This window comes from Bufo gargarizans, chromosome 3, assembly GCF_014858855.1.
Source record: "Bufo gargarizans isolate SCDJY-AF-19 chromosome 3, ASM1485885v1, whole genome shotgun sequence".
NCBI classification, from domain to species: domain Eukaryota; kingdom Metazoa; phylum Chordata; class Amphibia; order Anura; family Bufonidae; genus Bufo; species Bufo gargarizans.
Genome location: NC_058082.1, coordinates 42,827,987 through 42,852,172, shown reverse-complemented (window position 1 = coordinate 42,852,172; position 24,186 = coordinate 42,827,987). Strand labels below are relative to the sequence as shown.

At 48.4% G+C, this 24,186-nt stretch overlaps 1 protein-coding gene across 2 annotated transcripts in view; it reads right to left on the bottom strand.

Annotated features, from left to right (window-relative positions):
* The window catches only part of MYO7A (myosin VIIA), a 148,371-nt gene that overhangs the window by 20,950 nt on the left and 103,235 nt on the right, over positions 1 to 24,186 (bottom strand). For both annotated transcript variants that reach the window (XM_044284681.1, XM_044284682.1), the window contains 7 exons: positions 22,178 to 22,295; positions 16,665 to 16,791; positions 11,019 to 11,188; positions 8,708 to 8,898; positions 5,614 to 5,738; positions 2,857 to 3,014; positions 2,506 to 2,659 (listed from right to left, as the gene is read on the bottom strand). In XM_044284681.1, coding sequence (XP_044140616.1) covers positions 2,506 to 2,659; positions 2,857 to 3,014; positions 5,614 to 5,738; positions 8,708 to 8,898; positions 11,019 to 11,188; positions 16,665 to 16,791; positions 22,178 to 22,295 — 1,043 coding nt within the window. The remainder of the gene's footprint in view (positions 1 to 2,505; positions 2,660 to 2,856; positions 3,015 to 5,613; positions 5,739 to 8,707; positions 8,899 to 11,018; positions 11,189 to 16,664; positions 16,792 to 22,177; positions 22,296 to 24,186) is intronic.

The window sequence follows — 24,186 nt, the reverse complement described above, 5'->3', positions numbered from 1 at the left end:
GACCCCATAAGAATAGTACCAGTGCCACCATAGACCCCATAAGAACAGTACCAGTGCCACCATAGCCCCCCTTATGAACAATGCCAGTGCCACCATAGCCCTCTTATGAAGTATACCTTGCACTGTCTGCCCTGCTGCTGCTGCTTATAGTGTGGATAAGCAGAGCTCCTGGGCCCAAACCTCAGACATGGACTCAGGTTAGAAGCAGCTATATTAAGTTAGCATAATTAGGGGGCGGAGCCTTCCATACATGGCCGGGCCCCATAGCAGCTGCGTGGTTTGCCTCTATTAGAGGTACGCCACTGGCAGGGCATATGCTCCCCCTGCCACTTAATCAAGAAGGAGGATCAGTGGGGGCTCCAGCGTTCAGACCCCCACGAATCACTTAGTTATCCCCGATCCTGTGGATAGAGGATAACTAGAAAAGTGGACACTGGCCCTTTAACAGGCGAGCGTTTCTATTTTAGTTTGACACATATTTTGGGCCAGATTTTTAATTTTTATTTAATTTTATTTTTTTTACACCCAAAGAAAACCTTTAAGGAATAGGGAATGTGAAAAGGTCCAACAGCTATGACACGACAGGTGATCGGTGTCTGATTGATGGGGTCTGACTGCTGGGACCCCCATGATCAAGGGAACGTGGTCGAGACCCTTGTGTACATAGATTGGCGGTAATGTAATTGGATGTCTCAGGACCCCTTTTTTCATGATCAGTGGGTGTTCCAGCAGTCAGACCCCAGCAATCTGATATCTATCACCGATCCTGTAGATGGGCGATCGGTCATTATGGTCGGACAACCCTTATAATTATAATGTAGATTATGTGCAATCTGAGGAGGTTACGATTTGGTAAATTTCATGCCAGACATTTATACTTAAAGGGGTTAAAGGGTTTGTCTCACTTCAGTGAATGGCATTTATCATGCAGTTAATACAAGGCACTTACTAATGTATTGTGATTGTCCATATTGCCTCCTTTCCATCACATTATACACAGCACGTATCCGCGGTTATTACCACCGTGTAATCCGGCAGCGGTTGCCGTGCTTACACACTATAGGGAAAGGCTGGAAGTGCGCATAGGCCAACACCTTTACTATAGTGTGTAAGCACGGCCACCGCTGCTGGATTACACGGTGGTAATAACCGCGGATACGTGCTGTGTATAATGTGATGGAAAGGAGGCAATATGGACAATCACAATACATTAGTAAGTGCCTTGTAACTTTCTCTACATGATAAATGCCATTTACTGAAGTGAGACAAACCCTTTAACCCCTTTGTGCTACACTTAATAGGGTTAGGCATACATGTATTGGTGTGTGCATTGCGTGTTTCCTATGTGTGATTGGTGTGTGCTCTATATGCTCTATGTATCAGTGGTGTATGTGCAGCATGTGACATATGCATCAGTGGCATGTGAGCCACGTATCAGTGTCTTGTGTGCCACATGTATCCAATGTGAGTGATTGGTGTGCGCTGCCTGTGTCTTGTTTCTGACTGACTTAGGGCTCGTTCACACAAACGTGTGAAGCCTGTGCCCGTGCTGTGGACCGCAAATTGCGGTCCGCAATGCACGGGCACCGTCCATGGGGCAGGCGCATGGGAATCGCAGACCCATTCACTTGAATGGGTCCGCGATCCTTCCATTCCGCAAAAAGATAGAGCAAGTTCTATCTTTTTGCAGTGCGAACGCACGGAACGGACCCCCAAAAAGTACTCCCTAGTGCTTTCATACTGTTCTGTTTCATTCCGCATCTCCAGATTTGCGGACCCATTGAAATAAACGGGTCCGCATCCGTGATATGGAATGGCCACGGAACGGTGCCAGTGTATTGCCGATCCGTTGGATGTTTTGCAGTCTGCAAATTGCGGATCCGCAAAACATGGATACTGAGTGTGTGCATTCCACATTATGCAGAACAGAACACCGGCCTCTAATAGAACCGTCCTGTCCGTGTCTGTAATGTGGACAATAATAGGACATGTTCTATCATTCTGCAGAACGGCCATGCGGACATACAGACATGGAATGCACACGCTGCCTTTTTTTTTTTTGCGGCCCTATTGAAGTGAAGTGAACGTTACAGACATGGGGAAAAAAATAAGTTAGTGTGCAGGAGCCCTAAGGTGGGCCCCCAGAATCAGTTACACTGGTGGGCCCTAAGTACCGACACTGCCAGTACCACATCTGCTTTGCTACTAAAGGACTCAGCAATTCTGTCCATTAAACAGACTATTTCACTGGGTGCCATGTAATGTTTCATTTGTCCTGTGGTGGCGCTGCAGGGAACTTGAACACTTGTTCCCAATTGCTCCACAGATTACCACTGATTGCTGCTGGTCCTATTAAGGGGAAACTCTGCAACTGGCTTATTTTTAGAGGCCCCTTTTAACAAAAAAAAAAAAAAAGAAGGGGATTATCCATGGTAAAGAACCCCCTTCAAGGTAAAGACTCTAACCACAACCTCCGTCCTGGTGATGGGGGTTGCAGACACTCACTTGATGTGGTTGTCCGTCAGCTGCTTGAGAATCTGACTGTAGATCTCGTCCTTCAGGGGTTCCGCTTTTAAGGCACCTTCAAAGATTTGATCCGTCAGCTCGTTGACTGAGCGCATGCGCTTGGACGGGTAGTCTCCCATATACTTCAATATAGGTGCACAGGAGCAGTCAAGGAATATCAGGCTTAGTTGTGGTGCAATATCTGTCAAACATCTTAGGATATGGGAAATCGGCGAGTTTGGCCGACTTTACGCTTAGGTTTATGGGTTCCTTATGAGCCCCCCTATATCAAAACTGTAGATAAGCTGCATTTATTTCACTTTGGGCTGAGAGTTTCTTAGGAAAGGATATCTATGAAGGCCATGCAGGCTTCTTGTGAGAGCTCGTCACTCATTAACACCTTCCTCAGGAGGGCCTGTTTGATGGGCTCCCGGGTGTAACACCACAGCTTGTCCTTCCCCCGGTTCTTGGTGATCATAACGCGGCTCAGGGTGTGCTTTGGTGGCGGCCTGAAGGAGAGAGTCAGATAATGGATTACCGAGAGCATGGATCTGAGAAGAGCGTCTCTGTTTTAGGGCTCATGCACACAAAACGTATTTTCTGTGTCCATCCCTTTTTTTTTATTTTGCAGACCGTATGCAGAACCATTAATTTCAATGGGTCCGCAAAAAAATGGAAGTTCCTCCGTGTGCATTCCGTTTCCATATGTCCGCATGTCCTTTCCGCACAAGAAATAGAACATGTCCTATTATTGTCCGCATTACGGACAACGATAGGACTGTTCTATTCTGGCCAAACTTTTCTGTTCCTCAACGGAATGTTCACGGATGTCATCCGTAACTTTTGCGGATCCATGTTTTGCGGACTGCAAAATACATATGGTCGTGTGCATGAGCCCTTAGTGGATCGTCGGTGGTGCAAGCGCAGTGTATGGGACTGATGGAGAGAGCCGAGCGCTGTACGCGGCTGCCTCCGTCAGTCCCACAGACTTGTAAGGTGGCGAGAGGGAGCATGCTCGACCGCTGCATCATTCACAAGGGAGAAATGGGACCCCCGTGCTTGTAAAAGGAGGAGGGCCACGTGCTGGGACCTCCAGCAATCAGACTCTTATGCCATCTCCACAAATTTTAATTCTTAAAAAAAAAAAAAAAACTTTAACATTGCAATTCCCTCATTGGAGCGGAAATCAGCTCTAGATGTTTCTGCCTTGCAGCACAAGAACATGAGCATAGTTATGGGGGCACTCTGGAAAGACTTCTTTATTGTTGAGGTCTGGAGGGGTTCGTACTTTTAGGCCTCTTTCACACGGGAGTCCCGGATTTGCTCCGGATGCATCGCGTGTGCATTGTGGGAAAACCGCGCGAGTAAGCACGCAATTGCAGTCAGTTTTGTCTGAGATTGCGTTCCGATGTTCAGTTTTTTCCGCGCAAGTGCAATGCGTTTTGCACACGCGTGAGAAAAAACTGAATGTGGTACCCAGACCCGAACCCGGACTTCTTCACTGATCTTCTATCTTCATTCAGCAGGACCTGCGCTGATGTCACCAAAGGTCCTTTTGCAGGTCCTGAAAGCAGACGAAAGAAGCAGATGCCGGCTGCGCAAACAAGAGGATGAGGTGAGTTAATTTTTTTTTTTACTTATTAACCCCTCAAGCCACATTTTAGTAAGCATTGTGTATTCAGAATGCTATTATTTTCCCTTATAATCATGTTACAAGGGAAAATAATAAAATCTACAGAACACCGAACCCAAACCTGAACTTCAGTGAAGAAGTCCGGGTTCGGGTCTGGGTACCACATTCACCCGTGCGATAAAAACTTAACAACGCAATTGCAGTCAAAACTGACTGAAATTGCGTGTGCACTGGCGCTGGTTTCCCGCAATGCATACGCGACGCCTCCTGAGCAAATCCGGGACGCCCGTATGAAAGAGGCCTAAAGGAGCAAATTTTGGTAAGTGAAGCAGTGGGAAAAATTGCCCAAGGGTCATTGAAAAGGGTTTAGGCAGAAACCCTTCTGTCCTGTGTGGGGGGCCTGGTTTGATCCTTGCTACGGGGCCCTTATTTCTCTATGTACGCCCCTGACTGAGACTGCACTATTGGGGTGGACATTACTTTGGTGCTACTATGGTTGTCTATGTTATTGTAGCCACCGTGACTGGTATTGTAGCTGGTACAACTCCGAGTCAGTTACCATCATCAGCTGCCATCACTGCAGGAAATCCAGTAAGATAATACGATCCCAAAACATAAAGTTACAGATGTAGCAGAGCTGAAGTTTACATATTATGGACAGGGGAATAACTTACTGGAGCCAATGTACATGTTGTACAATGTAAAATTTCAAATGACAAACTCAGCACTGCTACATCTTAAGGCCTCATGCACACGACCGTTGTGTGTTTTGCGGGTCTGCAAAACACGGATGGCGTCCGTGTGTGTTCCACAATTTGCGGAACGGCACGGACAGCCATTGATATAACTGCCTATTCTTGTCTGCAAAACGGACAAGAATAAGACAGATTATATTTGTTTCGCGGACCACGGAACGGAGTAACGGATGCGGACACCCCATTGAAGTGAATGGGTCCGCATCCAAGCCGCCAAAACTGCTGCTCGGATGCGGACCAAAACAACGGTCGTGTGCATGAGGCCTAACAGAAACATTGCCCTGTTTCTTGACTGTACTGCTGCAGTGACCCAGTGGGTTACATTGGATGACTGAACTGTGAATGTCTTCCATCCTGAGAGCTGCATACAGGGTTAACAGGCCCATCTTAGTCATAGGGGCCACTCTCCCCCCCAGCATGGTCTGCTGCTCAATGTAGTGAGTTACACCCCTGAAGGAGACTGTGGAGATACCGCCATTTTCAGTAATGACTGCTTATTTCGATCATTGCCGCCTCAGCCGGCCCCGTCTCCTGCCTTACACCTCACAATGTAGCACCAACACCAAGGGCACCCTAAACCACCATAAGACAGGAGATCCCTCACTTCAGGGTGTGCCCCTCATCTTACTGTGTGTGCACGCCCAGGTAGAGCTGGAGCAGGATTGCCGTCAGGAGCACTACTCCCGGCATCCTCATCGCAGCCACCACTCCCATCCTAACCTGAAGTAATTATAGGAGAACTCCTCCAGGGTGTATGGCTTCAGCTTCTCCTCCTGCTCCAATGTGGCCGTCTGGACGGTCCGCACTACATCCTGCCTCTGGTCCGGGGTCAGGGTCACCAGCGTCTGGATGAGAGAAAATAAAAAATGGCTGTAATGAGCTTTGACTATTCGCCTTTCCAATCAATATATGTGATATTTAAACCAATCAGCCTGCGGCTGGCAAGGAATGCTGGGAGTTGTAGTTGTCCGAAAGCCACAGGTCAGAGACAACTGCGGGGATTTCAACGTCTGTAATTCTTACTGGAGAAAAACTTTTCGTTATTGGGTTTTGTCCGTCTCACCCCCAATTGGCACCCAGCATAGAGATTGAGGGGTGCAATAAGGCGACAGAAAGCACATTTTTTTCAAAGTTTTTTCCCCCAAAAAGTAGTAAAGCAAAATAAAAACTACAGTATATCAATTTGGTATAGCTGCAATCGTACTGACCACGGAATTAGGCCTCCTGCACACGAACGTGTGCGCCCCGTGGCTGTGCTTCAGGCCGCAATGCACGAACACCAACCGTGGGGCAGCGGATCGCGGACCTATTCACTTTAATGGGTCCGCGATCCGCTCGTTCCGCAAAAAGATGGGACATGTTCTATCTTTTTGCGGAACGGAAGTACGGGACGAAACCCTGCGGAAGCACTCCGTAGGGTTCCGTTCCGTGCTTCCGTTCCGCATCTCCGGATTCGCATACCCATTGAAGTGATTGGGTCTGCATCCGTGATGCAGAATGCCAACGGAACGGCGCCCGTGTATTGCGGATCCGCACAGGCCTAAAGGTCAGTTTTAGCCCAAACCGTAAAGATGATAAGAAACAATGGGAATTGTGATTTTGTTTTTATTTCATACCAAAATATTTTTTTCCCATTCTCCAATACATGATACGGTAGATTAGCGTAAAAAATACAACTTGTCTTGCAAAAACAAGTGTGGAAAAAACTAAAAAATTCGAACTGTTTACGGTGCCAAGGGGTGAGCCCCTTCCTGATGCAATCGTTGCTTCTAGCAGACACAACTGCTTTCCGCTCACATAACCGTACGAGAGCTTGTTGTTTTTTGCGCGAGAAGTTGTACTTTCTAACGTCACCGTTTAATATTGCATAGGATGTCATGGCAAGCTGTTTTTTTTTTCCAAATGGGGTGGAACTGGAAAAAGATGCAATTCTGCCACTGTTTTATGGGTTTCGTGTTTATACTGTTCCCTATGCGCTAAAACTGACCTGTCACCTTCATTCTACAGATCAGTTCAATTACAGCAACACCACGTTTTCCTACCTTTTAATAAATAAAAAATAAAAAAAAAAACATTGAAAATGTTTTTTCTTTGCATCGCCATAGTCTGATATCTGATATATTTCGTTCCATCTACAGAGCTCAGTGAAGGCCCCTTTTTGTGGCGCAATCTGTAGTTATTTTTGGGGCGTGTATGACTTTTTGATCATTGTTTATTCATTTCTTTATTTTGCGAGGTACAGTGATCAAAAAGAGGTGATTCGGCCATTTTGATATTTTTTTTCGTTACACCATTCACCATATGGAATAAATACTTTTACATTTTAATAATTCAGGCAATTTTTGGACTTGGAAGTGCCAATCATGTTTTTGTGTTTATTTATCTTAAATTTATATTTTATGTTTTAAAGACGTTTTAAACTTTCGTTCACCTTTATGTTTAGTTCCCCTGGGGGACAAAATGTTATTGTTATATCACTTATACCATAGACTGCAATGCTTTACTCTTGCAGTCTATGGGAATATCACTCTTCCTATTAAGCCCTGCCTGTGGCAGGGCTCAATAGGAACTTTACTATGGCAGGCCTGTCAGCTTTCAGAAGGCCCCAGATTGCCATAGCAGCTGAATGTTTCCCACAACCTCCTCATGTGGGTATGGAGGGGCGGATGCCCAGTCCCACTCCTTGTAAATGACCGCTTAGATGCCATGGTTGCAATTGACCACTGCATCTGAGGGGTTAAAAGTCACAGACTCCTTCACTTGGTGTCTGGCTATGGCTGAGCAGGCTCCATCTTTAAAACCCCAACATCTGTCGTCCATGTACGGGAGATGTTGGGAAGTGGTTAATGTATAAACAGTGTGCAGTAAGCTCCTAAGCTCCCTCTAGTGGTGGCTGCTGGTGGACATAATTATTTTAATTATCTGTATGTCTGCGCAGAGGATTTGGAGCTCTGTATCAGAAAAAAACGCAGAGTTCCAATTACTAAAAAATATATTAAGACATTAATCAGCGCAGAAGGTCGAAACTTAAAGCAGTAAGGACGGACATTACAGCAATGAACACATGGTGGACAGTCTGACTAAGTCTTTAGGTCTATGGCTAGTTTTACTGTCAAGATGGAGCAATACTTATTCAAAAGTTAATTTAAAGGGAGTGTCTCATGTGTGTAACCTTTGTTCCAATAATTAGATAATAATAATTAGATAGCTGTCGGCCTAGCAATTGGCAGTCATCTCATCCAACTCCCCCATACACATGTATACTTGGCTCGGGTGAGCATGCATGTTTCCAGAAAATGGAGAGGCAAGAAAGCCGTTGCCAGTCTCCTTGGCAGCAGCTTGTCTCCTGGAGAACAAATGGATAAGGTAGCTGAAATATAATGGACTGATCCTTATCCCCCCGCCCCATACATTAGATGTGATCCGGGCAGCTTCAAGTGACAGTCATCTAATGTGTATGGACAGCTTACTATTCTGCTTTATCTAGGCCTCCAACAGTACAATAGAGCTGTCATTAACAGGCCTGTTCTCTAATGATAATGAGATGACTCTGACCATTCTGCCCCTGTCTACACAGCAAAGCTAAGTGAGCCCAATTTAAATATTATGTTGTCTTCTGATGTTAAATTCCCTGTAGGTCTTTATTTATAGGCATACAATAATATCTCAAGATCCAAAGTATTATAAAACAGTATAAAAATTATAATAGTTTTGATTATGATGTGTTTTAATAAGTTTATGCACAAAAGTAGCATCTCAATGTTACCAAAATACTCAAACCTCAGCCGGACACAAGCCTATGGCGAGCACCTACCACAATCTCCGAGGGGGGTTTAGTGACGGTTGGCATGACGTACACAATCTCTGTCGGAAAATCTCCCTTTTGCTTTGTCCTCTCATTATAGCCATGGGCCCAGCCGCCATTCATGATGGATTCCCCGGTGTCCTGGTCCAGGATGATTAAGTCTCCCTTCATAAAACTGAGGAATCCTGAATCTTCTCCGGCTATAGAAGCCAAAAAAACAGGGATGAGATCAGATAATGGAGATGCAATCACTGAATGGGGGGGAAACAGCCTCTGTATTTCCGCGTCTCATGTAGGACTTTGCTACCACCATGCCCTCACCAGTTACATTGTAGCAGTGGATTTTCAAAGGGATACTCCAGTGTTCTGTTAATTAGGGCCTCATGCACACGACCGTATGATTTTTGCGCTTCGCAAATTGTGGATCTGCAAAATACTGATACCGTCTGTGTTGCATCCGCACTTTTTGCGGACCCATTGACTTCAGTGGGTCTGTAGTCGGCATTTTGCAGCCAAGTATAGGACATGCTTTATCTTTCTGCAAAAAGCTATAATAGGTCCGCAAAATTTGGACCACAGAGCCGAGTCCCCAAAAAAATGCCGACGGCACACAGATCGCATCCGTGTTTTGCAGATTCATGATCCATGATTGTGTGCATGAGGATTGCGTGCAAGGGGTTTTCTGAGATTTTTAATAATGATGACCTATCCTAGTATCTGATCGGTGGGGGTCTGACACCGGGGACCACCGCCGTTCATCTGTGAGCGCCACGGCCTTCTCACAACTTTTCCTAGACCAGTGACGTCACGTTCATCCGTCACGTGGCCTAGGCGCAGCTCAGCCCCATTCAAGTGAGCACAATGCCAAGTGCAGCCACTATACAATGGACGGCACTGTGCTTGGTGAGGTGCGAGAAGGCACGGCGCTCAGTGCCATCTCAAACATCTGATCGGTGGGGGTCCAACACCCAAGACCCCCACCCATCAAATACTGATGACCTATCTTGAGGATTAACTGTCATATAATGAAAAGTTCTGCAAGCATTCAATATACTGTGTTTTAATTTGTCACCTTTGACAAGACCTCTGCTGGCTGGCAGTGAATGGAGAGGCAGTCAGGCATGTGCGCTGCTGCACCATTCAATTCTAAAGGGGAGCGCTGTACATAGATTCCGTTCAGCAGACCCATAGAACTGAATAGAGCTCAGCGTGCATCAGTGACCCCCGCTCTAGTCACCCTGGGGCCTCATATTCTTGCGATCGGTGGGGGGCCCAGCAGTCAGACCCCACTTACCCTCTTCTATTCTGCCGATAAGAAATACATTCTTAGGCTACATTCACACGACCGTATGTATTTTGTGGTCCGCAAAATGCGGATCCTCAAAAAATACAGCTGTACAGATGGCGTCCGTGTGACATCCGTGTTGCATCATTTTTTATTTTTGCGGATCCATTGTAACAATGCCTATCATTGTCTGCAAAACGGACAGAAATAGGACATGCTCTATATTTTTTACGGGGCTACAGGAGACTCGTTGAAATTAATGGGTCCTCATCCAATCTGCAAAAAAACGGAACGGACACGGAAACAAAATACGTTCATGTGAATGTAGCCTTATGGTGGGACAGCCCCTTTAAATGGAACTTCCACCTTTTTATAACTTTGTCTCTAGAGTCAGAAAAAGTCGTTGTTTTAAACGTTTCCAGTTAGTTTTTGCTTTGAAGGCTAAAGGCTAAAAAAAAAAATACCCATTACTACCTGGAAACCATCAGCAAGTAGGGATTGGCTGCTATTGACTGATCTATTCTTCTACTATGCCCCGGTTTAGGACTTTGAGTGTATAGGAGTGTACGTTTATGAATGGGTTGTGGGTCTCATCGATTCTAACACCATGATACCCCCTTGCTGACTGACTTGATAATAAACAAGTCAGAATCAGAATAAAAATAATATTGTATAAATCAGGGATGCCCAATCTAAGGATGTTGCAAAACTACAACTCCCAGCATGCCTGGACAGCCTACAGCTATTAGGGCATGCTGGGAGTTGTAGCTGGAGGGACGCAGGTTGAGCATCCCTGGTATAAATGATTTATCGGTTGCAGGATCCTGCTTGATGATTGTTTCCAGGCAGTGACAGATTTATCTGCAGAAACGGAAAAGAACTGAAAAAATATGGGAAAAGTGCAAAAACATCATGAAGATACATTATATATATCTGTATATCCAATGTCGGTATAAGCCGGGGCATCACTAGAAGCAGTTGCCCAGTCGGTCTGCTTGGATAAACCCACGCTGATTACTTGAGAACCCTTCTTACCAGGGTTTGGATTGTCCTGAAGAGCCACCACGTACTTGGACCTTTTTCTTAGTCCTTCCAAGAAGGTCACCACAAGTTCTCGGATATCTTCGGCATTGTTGGATGTGAAGGTGTACTCATCTCCTTTGATGGTGGCCAGGGTGAAGCTCTGTCCCTGCAGCTTTCCTCCCCTGTAAGAGACCACAATGACAAGAATGAATCTGGATGCCTTTAAGGCACATCTGCCAGGCAGGACCACTTTAATTATAGTGCAAGCGGTGCCCCTCCCTGGCAGCAGCACCACCCCTAAATGTATCGGTGTCCTTTTTGTAGTAGACTACAAGGCAGTGGACTGGCGGCATTGCACCGTCTGCTCCAAGCCACTAAAGGTAGAAGATGTCGGTGGCAAGCATCAGCTGTCAGTATCCCTGCATAGGCACTGCGATGATGCCATCACGCCGGATGGAGAACAGTACATAGTGGAAGAGGTCCCAACCACTCCAATCACTGTGGGAATAGGTCTTTTTTTTTTTTTTTACATTTTCAATTCTATTTAAATCACTGTGGGGGATGCATAAAATCACTTTGTTGGGCACAGTTTTACACTGTGGGTTCTAAAGGCTGTTATTACTGTGGAGCACAAACAGGGGCACGTTTACTGAGGGAAGCAGGAGACAGAGGCTTATTATATGGGTGAAAAACATAGCAGGACTCACAGGTTTTTTTTTTATGCAAAGGCAGACAAAGCAGGACTCACAGGTTTTTTTAATGCAAAGTCAGGACTCACAGGCTTTCTGTACAAGTGAGGGGGGAAGAGAACTCACAGGCTTTCTCTATGAGTGATCAAGAAAAAGCAAGACTCACAGGCTTCCTCTATGAGTGAAAGGTGAAGCAGGACTCACAGGCTTTCTCTATGAGTGAAAGGTGGAGCAGGACTCACAGGCTTTCTCTATGAGGGAAAGGTGGAGCAGGACTCGCAGGCTTTCTCTGAGTGGTCAGAAAAAAACAGGACTCACAGGCATTCTCTGTGTCTGGGTGAAAGAAGTAGGACTCACAGGCTTTCGCTATGAGTGGTCAGGAAAAACCAGGATTCACAGGCGTTCTCTGTGTCTGGGTTAAAGAAGCAGGACGCACAGGCTTTACTATGAGTGGTCAGGAAAAAACAGGACTCACAGGCTTTCTCTGTGTCTGGATGAAAGAAGCAGGACTCACAGGCATTCTCTGTGGGTGAAAGAAGCAGGACTCACAGGCTTTCGCTATGAGTGGTCAGGAAAAACCAAGACTCACAGGCATTCTCTGTGTCTGGGTGAAAGAAGCAGGACTCACAGCTTTCACTATGAGTGGTCAGGAAAAACCAGGACTCATTATATGGGTGGAAAACGGAAACAGGACTCACAGGTTTTTTTTTTAATGCAAAGGCAGACGAAGCAGGACTCACAGGTTTTTTTTTATGCAAAGTCAGGACTCACAGGCTTTCTCTACAAGTGAGGGGGGAAGAGAACTCACATGCTTTCTCTATGAGTGATCAAGAAAAAGCAAGACTCACAGGCTTCCTCTATGAGTGAAAGGTGAAGCAGGACTCACAGGCTTTCTCTATGAGTGAAAGGTGGAGCAGGACTCACAGGCTTTCTCTATGAGTGGTCAGAAAAAAACAGGACTCACAGGCATTCTCTGTGTCTGGGTGAAAGAAGTAGGACTCACGGGCTTTCGCTATGAGTGGTCAGGAAAAACCAGGATTCACAGGCGTTCTCTGTGTCTGGGTTAAAGAAGCAGGACTCACAGGCTTTACTATGAGTGGTCAGGAAAAAACAGGACTCACAGGCTTTCTCTGTGTCTGGATGAAAGAAGCAGGACTCACAGGCATTCTCTGTGGGGGAAAGAAGCAGGACTCACAGGCACTCTACAAGTGAGGGGGGAAGAGAACTCACAGGCTTTCTCTATGAGTGATCAAGAAAAAGCAAGACTCACAGGCTTCCTCTATGAGTGAAAGGTGGAGCAGGACTCACAGGCTTTTTCTATGAGTGAAAGGTGGAGCAGGACTCACAGACTTTCTCTATCAGTGGTGAAAAAAAAGGTCGACTCGCAGGGCTTCTATGTCTGGGTGACGGAAGCAGGACTCACAGGCTTTCACTATGAGTGGTCAGGAAAAAACAGGACTCACAGGCGTTCTCTGTGTCTGGGTGAAGGAAGCAGGACTCACAGGCTTTCGCTATGAGTGGTCAGGAAAAACCAGGACTCACAGGCGTTCTCTGTGTCTGGGTGAAGGAAGCAGGACTCACAGGCTTTCGCTATGAGTGGTCAGGAAAAAACAGGACTCACAGGCGTTCCCTATGAGTGAAAGGTGGTGCAGGACTCACAGGCTTTCTCTATCAGTAGTGAAAAAAAAGGTGGACTCGCAGGGCTTCTATGTCTGGGTGAAGGAAGCAGGACTCACAGGCTTTCGCTATGAGTGGTCAGGAAAAACCACGACTCACAGGCATTCTCTGTGTCTGGGTGAAAGAAGCAGGACTCACAGCTTTCACTATGAGTGGTCAGGAAAAACCAGGACTCACAGGCTTCCTCTATGAGTGAAAGGTGGAACAGGACTCACAGGCTTTCTCTATGCGTGGTGAAAAAAAAGCTGGACTCGCAGGGGTTCAATGTCTGAGTGAAGGAATCACTTTGTTGGGCCCAGTTTTACACTGTGGGTTCTAAAGGGTGTTATTACTGTGGAGCACAAACAGGGGCACGTTTACTGAGGGAAGCAGGAGACAGAGGCTTATTATATGGGTGAAAAACATAGCAGGACTCACAGGTTTTTTTTTTATGCAAAGGCAGACGAAGCAGGACTCACAGGTTTTTTTAATGCAAAGTCAGGACTCACAGGCTATCTGTACAAGTGAGGGGGGGAAGAGAACTCACATGCTTTCTCTATGAGTGATCAAGAAAAAGCAAGACTCACAGGCTTCCTCTATGAGTGAAAGGTGAAGCAGGACTCACAGGCTTTCTCTATGAGTGAAAGGTGGAGCAGGACTCACAGGCTTTCTCTATGAGTGAAAGGTGGAGCAGGACTCACAGGCTTTCTCTATGAGTGGTCAGAAAAAAACAGGACTCACAGGCATTCTCTGTGTCTGGGTGAAAGAAGTAGGACTCACGGGCTTTCGCTATGAGTGGTCAGGAAAAAACAGGATTCACAGGCGTTCTCTGTGTCTGGGTTAAAGAAGCAGGACTCACAGGCTTTACTATGAGTGGTCAGGAAAAAACAGGACTCACAGGCTTTCTCTGTGTCTGGATGAAAGAAGCAGGACTCACAGGCATTCTCTGTGGGGGAAAGAAGCAGGACTCACAGGCATTCTCTACAAGTGAGGGGGGAAGAGAACTCACAGGCTTTCTCTATGAGTGATCAAGAAAAAGCAAGACTCACAGGCTTCCTCTATGAGTGAAAGGTGGAGCAGGACTCACAGGCTTTTTCTATGAGTGAAAGGTGGAGCAGGACTCACAGACTTTCTCTATCAGTGGTGAAAAAAAAGGTGGACTCGCAGGGCTTCTATGTCTGGGTGACGGAAGCAGGACTCACAGGCTTTCGCTATGAGTGGTCAGGAAAAACCAGGACTCACAGGCATTCTCTGTGTCTGGGTGAAAGAAGCAGGACTCACAGCTTTCACTATGAGTGGTCAGGAAAAACCAGGACTCACAGGCGTTCTCTGTGTCTGGGTGAAAGAAGCAGGACTCACAGGCTTTCACTATGAGTGGTCAGGAAAAAACAGGACTCACAGGCGTTCTCTATGAGTGAAAGGTGGAGCAGGACTCACAGGCTTTCTCTATCAGTAGTGAAAAAAAAGGTGGACTCGCAGGGCTTCTATGTCTGGGTGAAGGAAGCAGGACTCACAGGCTTTCGCTATGAGTGGTCAGGAAAAACCACGACTCACAGGCATTCTGTGTCTGGGTGAAAGAAGCAGGACTCACAGCTTTCACTATGAGTGGTCAGGAAAAACCAGGACTCACAGGCTTCCTCTATGAGTGAAAGGTGGAACAGGACTCACAGGCTTTCTCTATGCGTGGTGAAAAAAAAGCTGGACTCGCAGGGGTTCAATGTCTGAGTGAAGGAATCACTTTGTTGGGCCCAGTTTTACACTGTGGGTTCTAAAGGGTGTTATTACTGTGGAGCACAAACAGGGGCACGTTTACTGAGGGAAGCAGGAGACAGAGGCTTATAATATGGGTGAAAAACATAGCAGGACTCACAGGTTTTTTTTTAATGCAAAGGCAGACGAAGCAGGACTCACAGGTTTTTTTAATGCAAAGTCAGGACTCACAGGCTATCTGTACAAGTGAGGGGGGAAGAGAACTCACATGCTTTATCTATGAGTGATCAAGAAAAAGCAAGACTCACAGGCTTTCTCTATGAGTGAAAGGTGGAGCAGGACTCACAGGCTTTCTCTATGAGTGGTCAGAAAAAAACAGGACTCACAGGCATTCTCTGTGTCTGGGTGAAAGAAGTAGGACTCACGGGCTTTCGCTATGAGTGGTCAGGAAAAAACAGGATTCACAGGCGTTCTCTGTGTCTGGGTTAAAGAAGCAGGACTCACAGGCTTTACTATGAGTGGTCAGGAAAAAACAGGACTCACAGGCTTTCTCTGTGTCTGGATGAAAGAAGCAGGACTCACAGGCATTCTCTGTGGGGGAAAGAAGCAGGACTCACAGGCATTCTCTACAAGTGAGGGGGGGGAAGAGAACTCACAGGCTTTCTCTATGAGTGATCAAGAAAAAGCAAGACTCACAGGCTTCCTCTATGAGTGAAAGGTGGAGCATGACTCACAGGCTTTTTCTATGAGTGAAAGGTGGAGCAGGACTCACAGACTTTCTCTATCAGTGGTGAAAAAAAAGGTGGACTCGCAGGGCTTCTATGTCTGGGTGAAGGAAGCAGGACTCACAGGCTTTCGCTATGAGTGGTCAGGAAAAACCAGGACTCACAGGCATTCTCTGTGTCTGGGTGAAAGAAGCAGGACTCACAGCTTTCACTATGAGTGGTCAGGAAAAACCAGGACTCACAGGCATTCTCTGTGTCTGGGTGAAAGAAGCAGGACTCACAGGCTTTCACTATGAGTGGTCAGGAAAAAACAGGACTCACAGGCGTTCTCTGTGTCTGGGTGAAGGAAGCAGGACTCACAGGCTTTCGCTATGAGTGGTCAGGAAAAACCACGACTCACAGGCATTCTCTGTGTCTGGGTGAAAGAAGCAGGACTCACAGCTTTCACTATGAGTGGTCAGGAAAAACCAGGACTCACAGGCATTCTCTGTGTCTGGGTGAAAGAAGCAGGACTCACAGGCTTTCACTATGAGTGGTCAGGAAAAACCAGGACTCACAGGCTTCCTCTATGAGTGAAAGGTGGAACAGGACTCACAGGCTTTCTCTATGCGTGGTGAAAAAAAAGCTGGACTCGCAGGGGTGCAATGTCTGAGTGAAGGAAGCAGGACTCACAGGCGTTCTCCATGAGTGAACTCACAAATCTCCTTTAGTCCAGAAGTATGCATCTCTGATGGGAGGGCAGTATATTTGATGTAGCATTCTTTTCTTTTGTACACATATTATCCTTATGATTGTGTCTGTGGAGAATCTCTTGCAGATGGCTCACATTCATAGGCGGTGTATTTTTCGATTGATTTCTATAGGGAAAATACTTTTACCTGCTGCTGGAGACAGCTGTGATCTCAGGGAAGGACAGCTCCAGGAGAACCTGCTCTTGCTCATCTACAAAGTAGACCCCGGTCCAGTTCACAGCCACAATCACGTCGTTCTTGGGAAGGCTCGGTCCTGAAAATGACACGACATGGAAGCCATGACAAATTAATCATGATACATAAATTGTACCAAAATCTCCCATCGTGCCCCTCTTATAGCGGTGCCTGTATACTGTATTATCATTGAGATCAATGTATGAATAGCATGCAGTAAGCTCCTGAGCTCCCCCTAGTGCAGGGGTGGCCATCCCACGGCTGGTGAGCCGCATGCGGCTCCTTGCATCTTTATTTGCAGCTCACAGGGGAGCGGGCCAGCTATTACTCTACTTTGCGCTTGTTTCAGCAGTGATCACCACTGGTGTGCTGGGGGGTGGGGGCGGTCCTCAGGAGGTGCCCGAACACAGAAGCAATCAGCGCTTCCATCAATACAAATAGATGCGCTCGATGCTGGGAGCTGGGTCCTGTCCCTCACCGCTCAGCTCCCCGTGCTCCTCCCCTCCTTCAGGCCGGCGGCGCACAGAATGGTGAAGCAGAAGACTTTTCCCCGCTCCACCATCCAGCCTGCAGACACGGATCGCGCTGCCAGCATGTGTGGGTGGGGCCTGTAGCCCAGAAATCTGCATAAGCTCCACCCACACAGTGCTGCAGAGCGATCTGTGCCTGCAGGGAAGAGAGGATTGTGAGCCTCAGGAACGGGACAAGGTGAGTAGTTACTGTGTTTTTTTGTTTTTAATACAGAAGGTGCACAGAGGGCATTATTATTATGGAGGGGCACAGAGGGCATTACTAATGTGAAGGGGGCACAATTAGCATTTCTACTATGGATGGGGCACAGAGCCAGAGGGCATTACTACAATGAAGGGGGCACAGAGGGCATTATTATTGTGAAGGGGGCACAATGGGGATTTCTACTATGGAGGGAGCACAGAGGGCATTACTAGCACAGTGAGCATTACTACTATTAAGGGGGCACAATGGGCATTATTACTGTGAAGGAGGCACAGTGGACATTATTACTGTGAAGGGGGCATAATGGGCATTATTACTATGAAGGGGGCACAAAGAGGGGATTACAACTGTGAAATGGGCACAGAGGGCATAACTACTGTGAGGGGTGCACAATGTGGGCATAACTACTGTGAGGGGGCACACATCTCTACAAAACTACTGTGAAGGTTGTACAATAAGGGCAATATTACTGTGAGGGGGAACAATTTTTTTTGGGGGGGCCAGCTCAGATAAGACCCCCAAATCCTTATCAGACCCACAAAATAAGCCCACAGTGCCCACATAAGACAGCTAAAATCAGACACCCCATGCTCACATCTCCGCTATGTCAAATCACCCCCACACATGATGTCAGAATGGGGGAGAGACGGTCATTCGAACATGAGGGTGTCATCTGTGCATGAGGCAGTCATCTGTGCATGGGGCGGTCATCTGTGCATGAGGCGGTCATCTGTGCATGAGGCGGTCATCTGTGCATGAGGCGGTCATCTGTGCATGGGGCGGTCATCTGTGCATGGGGCGGTCATCTGTGCATGGGGCGGTCATCTGTGCATGAGGCGGTCATCTGTGCATGGGGCGGTCATCTGTGCATGGGGCGGTCATCTGTGCATGGGGCGGTCATCTGTGCATGGGGCGGTCATCTGTGCATGAGGCGGTCATCTGTGCATGAGGCGGTCATCTGTGCATGAGGCGGTCATCTGTGCATGGGGCGGACATCTGTGCATGGGGCGGTCATCTGTGCATGAGGCGGTCATCTGTGCATGGGGCGGTCATCTGTGCATGAGGCGGTCATCTGTGCATGAGGCGGTCATCTGTGCATGGGGCGGTCATCTGTGCATGAGGCGGTCATCTGTGCATGAGGCGGTCATCTGTGCATGGGGCGGACATCTGTGCATGGGGCGGTCATCTGTGCATGAGGCGGTCATCTGTGCATGGGGCGGTCATCTGTGCATGAGGCGGTCATCTGTGCATGAGGCGGTCATCTGTGCATGAGGCGGTCATCTGTGCATGAGGCGGTCATCTGTGCATGGGGCGGTCATCTGTGCATGGGGCGGTCATCTGTGCATGGGGCGGTCATCTGTGCATGGGGCGGTCATCTGTGCATGGGGCGGACATCTGTGCATGGGGCGGACATCTGTGCATGGGGCGGTCATCTGTGCATGGGGCGGTCATCTGTGCATGGGGCGGTCATCTGTGCATGGGGCGGTCATCTGTGCATGGGGCGGTCATCTGTGCATGGGGCGGTCATCTGTGCATGGGGCGGTCATCTGTGCATGGGGCGGACATCTGTGCATGGGGCGGACATCTGTGCATGGGGCGGACATCTGTGCATGGGCGGTCATCTGTGCATGGGGCCGTCATCTGTGCATGGGGCCGTCATCTGTGCATGGGGCCGTCATCTGTGCATGGGGCCGTCATCTGTGCATGGGGCCGTCATCTGTGCATGGGGCCGTCATCTGTGCATGGGGCCGTCATCTGTGCATGGGGCCGTCATCTGTGCATGGGGCGGTCATCTGTGCATGGGGCGGTCATCTGTGCATGGGGCGGTCATCTGTGCATGGGCGGTCATCTGTGCATGGGCGGTCATCTGTGCATGGGGCGGTCATCTGTGCATGGGGCGGTCATCTGTGCATGGGCCGTCATCTGTGCATGGGCCGTCATCTGTGCATGGGGCCGTCATCTGTGCATGGGGCCGTCATCTGTGCATGGGGCGGACATCTGTGCATGGGGCGGTCATCTGTGCATGGGGCGGTCATCTGTGCATGGGGCGGACATCTGTGCATGGGGCGGACATCTGTGCATGGGGCGGACATCTGTGCATGGGGCGGACATCTGTGCATGGGGCGGTCATCTGTGCATGGGCGGTCATCTGTGCATGGGGCGGTCATCTGTGCATGGGGCGGTCATCTGTGCATGGGGCGGTCATCTGTGCATGGGGCGGACATCTGTGCATGGGGCGGACATCTGTGCATTGGGCGGACATCTGTGCATGGGGCGGACATCTGTGCATGGGGCGGTCATCTGTGCATGGGGCGGTCATCTGTGCATGGGGCGGTCATCTGAGCATGGGGCGGACATCTGTGCATGGGGCGGACATCTGTGCATTAGGCGGTCATCTGTGCATGGGGCGGTCATCTGTGCATGGGGCGGTCATCTGTGCATGGGGCGGTCATCTGAGCATGGGGCGGTCATCTGAGCATGGGGCGGACATCTGAGCATGGGGCGGACATCTGTGCATGGGGCGGTCATCTGTGCATGGGGCGGTCATCTGTGCATGGGGCGGTCATCTGTGCATGGGGCGGTCATCTGTGCATAGGGGGGTCATCTGTGCATGGGTTGGTCATCTGTGCATGGGGCGGTTATCTGTGCATGGGGCCGTCATCTGTGCATGGGGCGGTCATCTGTGCATGGGGCGGTAATCTGTGCATGGGGCGGACATCTGAGCATGGGGCGGACATCTGTGCATAGGGCCGTCATCTGAGCATGGGGCGGTCATCTGTGCATGGGGCGGACATCTGAGCATGGGGCGGACATCTGTGCATAGGGCCGTCATCTGTGCATGGGGCGGTCATCTGTGTATGGGGCGGACATCTGTGCATGGGGCGGACATCTGTGCATGGGGCGGACATCTGTGCATGGGGCCGTCATCTGAGCATGGGGCGGTCATCTGTGCATGGGGCGGACATCTGAGCATGGGGCGGACATCTGAGCATGGGGCGGACATCTGTGCATAGGGCCGTCATCTGTGCATGGGGCGGTCATCTGTGCATGGGGCGGACATCTGAGCATGGGGCGGACATCTGTGCATGGGCCGTCATCTGTGCATGGGGCGGTCATCTGTGCATGGGGCGGTCATCTGTGCATAGGGCCGTCATCTGTGCATGGGGCGGTCATCTGTGCATGGGGCGGACATCTGAGCATGGGGCGGACATCTGTGCATAGGGCCGTCATCTGTGCATGGGGCGGTCATCTGTGCATGGGGCGGTCATCTGTGCATAGGGGGGTCATCTGTGCATGGGTTGGTTATCTGTGCATGGGGCGGTCATCTGTGCATGGGGCGGTCATCTGTGCATGGGGCGGTTATCTGTGCATGGGGCGGACATCTGAGCATGGGGCGGACATCTGTGCATAGGGCCGTCATCTGAGCATGGGGCGGTCATCTGTGCATGGGGCGGACATCTGAGCATGGGGCGGACATCTGTGCATAGGGCCGTCATCTGTGCATGGGGCGGTCATCTGTGCATGGGGCGGTCATCTGTGCATGGGGCGGACATCTGTGCATAGGGCGGTCATCTGTGCATGGGGCGGTCATCTGTGCATAGGGCCGTCATCTGTGCATAGGGCGGTCATCTGTGCATGGGGCCGTCATCTGAGCATGGGGCGGACATCTGAGCATGGGGCGGACATCTGAGCATGGGGCGGACATCTGTGCATGGGGCGGACATCTGTGCATAGGGCCGTCATCTGTGCATGGGGCGGTCATCTGTGCATGGGGCGGTCATCTGTGCATGGGGCGGACATCTGTGCATAGGGCGGTCATCTGTGCATGGGGCGGTCATCTGTGCATGGGGCGGACTGAATACAAGCCAGATTTGAAACACATTGTGAAAAACAAAGATTGCCAGAAGTCTCACTAAGAATACTTTCACATTAGCGTTTTTCTTTTCCGGCATAGAGTTCCGTCCTCGGGGCTCAATACCGGAAAAGAACTGATCAGTTATATCCCCATGCATTCTGAATAGAGAGCAATCTGCTCAGGATGCATCAGGATGTCTTCAGTTCAGTCTTTTTGACTGATCAGGACGGAGATAATACCGCAGCATGCTGCGCTTTGATCTCTGGCCAAAAAAACTAAACATTTGCCTGAATGCCGGATCCGGCATTTTTTTCCATAGGAATGTATTAGTGCCAGGTACGGCATTCAAAATACCGGAATGCCGGATCCGTCCTTCCGGTCTCCGCATGCGCAGACCGAAAAAAAAAAAGGTGAAAAAAGTAAATGCCGGATCCGTTTTTCCGGATGACACCGGAAAGACGGATCCGGCATTTCAATGCATTTTATTGACTGATCATGACCCTGATCACTCTGCTGCAAGTGTGAAAATAGCCTTAAGCCGTCTACATTACAGGTAGGAAAGGTGGTTTAAATACACTTTTTAAATGTTTGAAAACTCAGTTGCAGTAATACTGTCGTGTGCACGCATTTGTGTAAATGTACAGCTTGTGGCTCCGGGCAGTCATCCGATTTATTTTCCTGGCTCTTTGTGTCTGTAAGGTTGGCCGCCCCTGCCGTCTATGTAGGGGATGTGGAGCTCTGTATCAGACAACTCCGCACCAATCGTTATAAAGACATATTAAAAAGTTAATCGGCGCAAATTCTTGGACCAATTTAATAATACAAAAACAAAATATACATTCGATGTAATATAAAGCGGATCTGGTTACTTTACCCGAGAACTTAAAGGCCTCATAGAATCTGGAAAACAACAAAGGCCACTTAAACCGCGCAAAATCCACCACGTTCTCCTTAACCTTCTGTGCATCGGACCTCCTCTGGGCGTATATACCCTGCAGGGATCAAAGGCATTTACTGCTTATTGCAATTTACCTACATTCGATGCAAACTGTAGCGGCGGTATGGATTAACACAAGTGTAAAGGGTACCTATCAGCAGGATCAACCCTACTACCCCTCATCTGTACAGAGTGGGATTCTGGCTGGCTGGGTGCGATGTCTTGGATGAAGTTTAAATGGGTTATCCCATGATTAATGTGAAAAAAATGAAAATCGGATATCATATGGCACATTTCAGCATCTTTCTAACAAACTACCCTTGAACCAGCCCTGCACCTCACATGGATCCAGGGATCTCCCCATTCATTACTCTAATTGCTTTGCTGCATTTTTCATGCAAGCTGTCAGCTTAGGGGGCATGTATATTTCGGGGGGGGGGGGGGGCTCATGTCCTTTCTACTGAAGTCGGTGGTATATGAAGGACGGAACTGAGCATATGCTTCTATCTGAGGGAGCAGGACAAAGATATTACGCTACTTTCACACTTGCGGCAGATTGAACCGGCAAAACGTATGCCAACTATTTGTAAGGCCTCATGCACACGACCGTTGTTTCATTCCGTGTCCATTGTTCTGTTTTTCGTGATTTTCTGCGGACCCATTGACTTTCAATGGGTCCGTTGAAAACTCGGCTAATGCACTGTTTGTCATCCGCGTCCGTGATCCGTGGTTTCAGTCCGTTAAAAAAATATAACCTGTCCTATTTTTTTCACGGAAAAAAGTTTGCGGACCCATTCAAGTCAATGGGTCCGTGAAAAAACGCGGAGGCACACAAGATTGTCATCCGCGTCCGCGCGTCCGTGTCCGTTTTTTTCCTATCATTTGCATGGCAAACTTGACTTAGACTTTTTTTTACTTTCCTTCATGTCTGGTGATCCTCCAAAAATAAAGGAAGACACACGGAAACAAAAACGGATCACGGAACAACGAAACCCCATTTTGCGGAACGGAACACAGCAACGGTCGTGTGCATGAGGCCTAAGACTGATCAGGATCCTTATCAGTCAGAAAAATGCATTGAAATGCCGGATCCGTCTTTCCAGTGTAAGGCCTCATGCACACGACAGTTGTTTTTTTTGGTCCGCAAAATGGGGTTCCGTTGTTCCGTGATCCGTTTCCGTTTTTGTTTCCGTGTGTCTTCCTTTATTTTTGGAGGATCTCCAGACATGAAGAAAAGTAAAAAAAATCTAAGTCAAGTTTGCCATGCAAATGATAGGAAAAAAACGGACGCGGACGCGCGGACGCAGATGACAATCTTGTGTGCCTCTGCGTTTTTTACGGCCCCTTTCACTTGAATGGGTCCGCGAACCGTTTTCCATAAAAAAAATAGGACAGGTTATATTTTTGGGACGGACTGAAAACAAACGGTGCATTAGCCGAGTTTTTAACGGACCCATTGAAAGTCAACGGGTCCGCAGAAAATCACGAAAAACTGAACAACGGACACGGAATGAAACAACGGTCGTGTGCATAAGGCCTAATCCGGAAAAACGGATCCGGCATTTATTTTTTTCACCTTTTTTCGGTCTGCGCATGCGGAGACCGGAAGGATGGATCCGGCATTCCGGTATTTTGAATGCTGGGTCCGGCACTTATATATTCCTATGGAAAAAAATGGCATTCAGGCATAGCATGCTGCGGTTTTATCTCCGTCCTGATCAGTCAAAATAACTGAACTGAAGACATCCTGATGCATCCTGAACGGATTACTCTCCATTCAGAATGCATGGCGATATGCCTGATCAGTTCTTTTCCGGTATTGAGCCCCTAGGACGGAACTCAGCGCCGGAAAAGACAAACGCAAGTGTGAAAGTACCCTTAGAAAAACAGCAGGTGGCGCTATACAGATGGATTTTTATTGAATAACTCAGGGGCTATACAACATT